We start from the raw sequence: 6,736 nt of genomic DNA, 5'->3' as shown, positions 1-6,736 counted from the left end.
TTTCTCGATTATTATCGGCTGTAGACGAAAAATTATGAGAATAAAAAATGTTTATTTAGATATATTCTACTTGAAACAAGCGTTAAAAACATACAATAATAGATTTTTATTATTATTTTAATTTTCTGTCCTGTTTCCATAGTGCCCCTTTTTTTAAATCCAATCAATACAGCTATCAACCACACTGCTACAACAACAACCAATACAAAAGTAAAAACGAAACAACTTACTTTCATTAATGAAATTATGCTTAGTACGCGGTCGTGCATCACAATGTACATAATTATTTACTTTGTATCTATGAGGAGCGCGAAAGAATAATAAAATAATTACTTATATAGTATAGGCACTAAGGGCAACAAGTGACTGTATTTTTAATTGAAGTAATTAAGTCGTACCTTTTTTTTTGCCACAGATATACCGAAAAGATAAACTAAGCGTGTGGCAAGTGGACGGCCGTAAGCATAAGCAATACTGCCAGCAGCTCTGTTTGCTGGCCAAGTTCTTCCTTGACCACAAGACTCTGTACTACGATGTGGAGCCATTCCTCTTCTACGTCATGACCAACGCTGATGACGAAGGCTGCCATATTGTTGGCTATTTTAGTAAGGTGAGTGCTTTAGTGCCAGTCAAGCGGGCATAGTACCCGGAGACAATAATTTATTGACAAAAACACTGGCTTTATTATATATATATATTGCGAAACTTAGTGCTTCTTAAGTATGAGATGATTCCGCTATGAAATCGACTTTGCAAGTGCGTTGAGAATATAATCTAAACACAAAGAATTCTACCATAAAGGTAGCATAAATATTGTTTACTTTGTTTGAACGGTTCGAGACAACTTGTCCTCAGGATTCGTTTATTTCAAATGCTCGGGCTATGGCATGTGTCTCAATACTTGATCTCTTCTATATACAAAATATTAGTACGTTTTAATCTATATTGGAAACATAGACAAGGAAATATTATTATGGCCAGTAGAGACGAGTGCAAGGTGACGCAGAGATAATTATGTGATTTCTATAGTACCATGTTAGGGTTGACAATGATAATTTGCTAAGACTATTAGAAAATTTAAAACTATTAGAAATTAAACAAAAAAAAATTGAAAAATGAATTCGCTAATTTTTTATGTAACTTATTGTAACACACTACCTACAACACACTAACTACAAGTAGCACAGAGCAAGCAAAACAAGATTTATAAATGTGAGTATAAAATAAAATGTAGGATAGAATTTTTTTGGAGTGCAAATATGGTAGTCGTACGTGTAATATTATCTATGGTGGTGTTTCGTATCATCATTAAGGGTCGTATTCTAGAACTCTACTCAATGCTCAAGTCAGGACTTGAGTATGATTCAAAGCACTAGAAATCATACTCAAGTTCTTGTGCCATTAGGGTCGTATTTCCAGTGCTTGAAATCATACTCGAGTCTGCTCAAATCCTGACTTGAGCATTGAGTAGAGTTCTGGAATACGACCCTAAGTCTTATTTTATTTAATTTAAATTGATTTTCAATTTTCTGTTTATCGTAATATTCTTTTTTGTTACAAGAAACGAAAGTAAACCTTATATCGCTATAATATGGTCAATTCTTTTTTGAAGAACTGAGTAAACAACACGAATTCGTCGTCGTTCAGCTATTAACCGCTAGATGGCAGCACATTGATTGAAATTTCAACAAAATCATAGCGTAACTTGCAGTAATAGGTATTGATGGTATTGAACTTTCAACGCTATGCCAAAAGGGTAAAGTTTAAATTTATATTAACAGTCCAGAATTTGTTATTTCTTAAATTTGAAACTACGACCAATCATTATCAAGATTTCATAGTGTTTCAATTTATAAACGTGTGAGTTTTGGCGACAGCGGTTCTGATAGTAATCGAGGTTTAAGGCATTTCAATTGTTTTTTTTCCGTGTTTCCAGCAATAATATGTGAAATGGAAAGCGCGTAATACATAAATCAATTAATCAATTATGTGTATGTTTATTTTTTGCCCATATTTTCAATTGTCAGCGTTGCAGCCGACGGTGCGTTTTCTCATCTTTGCTTTCTCGAAACAACTCGAACATTCTAGAACTATGGGGTTTCAACAAGTAAATAGAAAATTTAAGTTCTTTTACAGGATAGCCCTGCTATCGCGTTCCATAGAAACGAAGTTTAATACGACGATGACGATTAAGAAACTAATTTCTTAGGCCCTGATACCTTTACTTTCCTTCAAAACATTTCACAACAAATTGACTAGATGGCGCCTATTGTTCTGTCAGGGTATCATATAAAAGGGTGGTCTCCGGGGATAAATTCGTTACTCTAGAACTCATATTACTCAGAATTTCCTAGTCTGGCAGTTGGTAACACTGATTTTTATTTATGTTATAAACCATCGAATTATATTTTTTTCCCGATATTTTTAATTTAATTACATAAAATAATTAAAATTAAAAACCTTATTTTTTATTATTATTTTTTATAATACCATGCGACAGGACGAACAAGTCGTGCACCTGATAGTAAGCTGTCGCGCGCCTGTCCATAATAGTTGCAGTACTACTCAGAGCTTTAAATCGTAAAGATCTGAGAGATCTGAGGGGCACTGTCACTGCGCCCGTCATCCTGAGACATAAGTTGACAAGTCTCATGTCCCTGTAATTTCACCAGCACCCTTAGGCTCAACTCATACTGGCGCAGAGTCGTAATGTTTTTCGCCTATGGCATATTCATACATTTCTATTTTCCCATTATTAAGGTACAAATGTGTGTTATGCAAATACGGAATCGCGCGTCGACGCGCACCTTCGCCTTTTTATAGTTGAAAACGACGCGATGTGACGCTTCGACTCTGCGCCAGTGTGAGTTGCGCCTAACCTTTCAAAACCGAAAAACAGTAATGCTGACATTACTGCTTGGCGATAGAAATATGTAAGGTGGCAGTATTTCCCTGGACGAACTCTTTCACAAGGAGCTCTACAGCTACTAATGTTGTTGTTGTTTTGTTACCATGATATTCATATATTTTTTGTGGAAATACCCCACTAGTTTGTCTTATTATTGATACAAGGATCGACCTAAACAAAGAAAAGTTGCTTGGATCTGATTAGTCTCGAACAAATGTCTGTTGCCATGCCATGGTCACCGCTTTTGACTCGAATTTTTCTTTGCGTTGTTCGATTTTTGAATCAATAATAATAACACTGATACTCCGTGTAGTACCCCACATATGTAAAATTAATTACAAAAGCTAGACTTCGTGGCTAAAGCAAAAATAAAAAAATAACAAATTATATCGTAAATGATGTAGTAAATAAGACATGATGTATATAAATAAATCAAAGCGCGGTTGTACGCGCCAGTCATACTCCACCATTGAAGGCGTCGCGTCAGCTGTGGGGTCAACGACCGACACACCCTAAATGCAACCCACCTCCCTCTTCCTGGTTGGTGTACGCCAGTACTTTAGGCTTTATGTAAGTGTTGAAGTAGATACAATTTCAGTGTAGTATGCAGTTAGATCTTTTGTGTAAAATTTGTTTTTAGGAAAAGTAATTTTACTGCATTTATCAATTTAATGATAAGTAAGGTAATTCGTTTGTATGACTAAACTTGAGGGTAACTAGTTATTTATAACTTCTTTCAATATTTTTACACCGAACACCTGCAATTGTATTTTACCTTTAACCGACGAATTATAATATTTTCAACTCTGTTCAACAAATTACCCTATGAACTTAACAATCATCTATGATACGATATTGTTTTTTAACTCTATCAAAATATGGTCTGATTTAAAAAACAAGGGTTGAACACAGACAATGCTTACTATTGTCTACGCGTGTCGTAGCCCGTAGCACTCGAGTCGCGTAAACTGCGTGACGTGGCTCGTAGACCGTCTACGTCGTAGTAGCTAGAGTAGTTCCGTCTTAGATAAATGAATGTTGTCTTTGAGTAAGTGGTTCTTTCTTCTTTTTGTTGCGTTTTGTTTTTAATTACATGTCTCGCACGAGTTGTAAGCTCGTTGTATTTTCATTGTTTCTGGAAATTGTTACTCTAATTCATAGACCGTGATTCGATAGGAGGCTTATGCCCGTGAAACGACCGTAAACATGACGCATTCTTTAGTTTCGATTGTTCATACATTAGTTACCACAGAAACGATAGCCGTTATAATGACAGTAAGGCTAAGTCTAGTATAGTGAGCCGAAATAATAATAATCGATTTCCATAACTCCAGTATATAGAGTACTGTAAACAAAGTATACAAATTCTCAGGGTATACATACATTTTTGGTAAAATTACAGGTACATATGTGTGTGTTGAGAAGTCTTGTCAACTTATGTCTCAGGGTGACAGGCGCAGTGGCAGTGCCCCTCAGATCTTTGCGATTTAAAGCTCTGAGTGGCACGGCAGATGTGTAGCTTACCATCAGGCGCATGACTTGTTCACTTGATATTATAAAAAAGGTATACATAAAAATGTAGCAGTAGCGTAGGAACTTTAAGTACGAGCAACCTTCTAGTAGTACAGTAATGTGTATACATTACTGTACTAAAAAATAAAAATAACAATAGAGTAACGAAAATAGTATAACTCTATATAACTCTATTTTTATACATTATGCAAAGTGTGATTTATGGTAAATCATATTATGACAATAATGGTAATCGTTAGTGACATACAGTAATTAAAGAAATAAACAAGATCCGGGCCGTTTTGTAATAATTGTATATACCTGTCTCCTTCACCTTTACTACGCATCAGGTTTGCCATACATTACTGTTATTGTTTATTTTTAGTAGCAGTAGAGCTCGTTATGAAAGAGTTCGCCTAGGGAGGTACTGCCACGTTACCTATTTCTGCTGCCAAGCAGTAATGTGAGCATTACTGGGTGCTGGTGATTTTACAGGCAAATGATACTTGTCAACTTATGTCTCAGGGTGACGGATGCAGTGGCAGTACCCCCCAAATCTGTAGGAGTTAAAGCTCGGACTGGCACTGCAACTGTTATGGGCACGCGTGTCGCTTACCATCAGGTGCGTGACTTGGTCGTCTCGTTACTTGGTATCATAAAAAAAAATGTCTTTCCACACCAAGTCCATCCACCTTTTCTCACATTATTATTCACATATTTTGCAAAATTGTGAACATTAAATAGGATATTCTGTTCATATACTTGACATAGGATACAACAAATACAGATAAAATACAATGGCTGGCAATTATATGTAAGTCTAGGTTCTTCAACACAGTGTAAAATCTGTGAACGAGAGGTACATCCGTAAATACGTATACGTTAACCGTCAGGACAGCGGGGTCGTCGACCTCGTGCATCCGGGTACTCTATTTATTATAGCCTGTGTACTTTGATCTAGGTGTAGCTGTAAAAATACAAAAAGGAAATACTATACTACGTATTGTAAAGTAGCAACGTCAGGACTTTATATGCTGAAAAGGATTTATTTCTAATAATTATAATAATAATAATATTTTTATTAAAACTAAGTGATGGGACGAACAAGTCGTGGGCCTGGTGGTATGCGATACGCCTGTCCATAACAGTTGCACTACTCAGAGCTTTTAATCACGAAAATCTGAGGGGCACTGCCACTGCGCCTGTCACCCTGAAATAAGTGGACAAGTCTCATGTGCCTGTAATTTCACCAGTACCCATACCCTTCAAAACCGGAACGCAGTAATGCTGATATTACGGCTTGGCGGCAGGAATTAGTAAGGTAGCAGTACTTTCCTGGACGAACTATTTCACAAGGAACTCTACTGCTACTAAAATTTTTGTTGTTGTTGCTACTGCCTGCCACTGAACCATAGCTACCATTAAAAAAGTGTAACTTTTGAATGAAAAGCCCGTTTGCTAAATAGAACGAAATCACGTTGGTGATAGTAAATGTAGAGAATTTTCATATATCATAGAAACTAGAGAGAAACCTTGGATTTAAAATTGATAAATTTCTCCTAAATATAAGGACATTAATAAAAATTAAAGTTTAAAGCAGGAAACGTGGCGGCGAATAAATTTTCTTATTTTGATTGCAAATCAAAACAAGAAAATTCAATCGTAAGAACATGCTCAAAGAAAGAGCTGAGTAATCGCTGACAAAAACGCAGTCGTCGAGACGATCAGAGACCAGACGTCGCGTCGCATGAGCAATGGATATTTCACCTAAACTTACTACTTAAACTACGTCCAATGTAATAAGACCTATGATTTTCCTCTTATTGAATGAAGGCTATGCTCCCTCTGTTGATCATGTCTATGATGATGGTAAAAATACTAGCCGGTCATTCTCAGGACGTTAAATTAAAAGTTATAAGTTATTAGTAGATCAGTGCTTTAATGGTAACACTGGCAAAAGTTGGACAGATAATTAGTAGACACATTTGTTTAAATGACAAGAAAGGATATTACTTGCACAAGGTCGATAGGATTTAATTACAAGTCAATCGGTTTTTGTCAGGACGTGGTAGGCCAATTCAAATGGTCAAATTTCTATTATCTTTTTCTTTTTTTTTATAATACTAAGTGGCGGGGTTTCAGGATCCATTCCAACTATCGACATTGCATGGTAAGCACTTGTTTTCAATTCACATTTAAAGTTACTCAATCATTGATCTCATTCGTTTGTATATAGGTCCTTTGAATAGAAATAACCAAGTGAACGCAACCAACTCTTAAATCAATATTCAGAGGCCACACTAAAGCGGTCGTGGT

General features: G+C 36.0%; 1 protein-coding gene across 1 annotated transcript in view; it reads left to right on the top strand.

Annotated features, from left to right (window-relative positions):
• Positions 1–6,736, top strand: part of LOC113227073 (histone acetyltransferase KAT7-like) — a 56,206-nt gene that overhangs the window by 9,194 nt on the left and 40,276 nt on the right. The window contains exon 6 of the mRNA XM_026459946.1: positions 416–610. Within this exon, the coding sequence (XP_026315731.1) occupies positions 416–610 (195 nt within the window). The remainder of the gene's footprint in view (positions 1–415; positions 611–6,736) is intronic.

This window comes from Hyposmocoma kahamanoa, unplaced genomic scaffold (genome assembly GCF_003589595.1).
Source record: "Hyposmocoma kahamanoa isolate Upper Pololo Valley unplaced genomic scaffold, ASM358959v1 202, whole genome shotgun sequence".
NCBI classification, from domain to species: Eukaryota; Metazoa; Arthropoda; class Insecta; order Lepidoptera; family Cosmopterigidae; genus Hyposmocoma; species Hyposmocoma kahamanoa.
The sequence above is the reverse complement of the archived record's forward strand: the minus strand, read 5'-3'. Positions and strand labels throughout refer to the sequence as shown.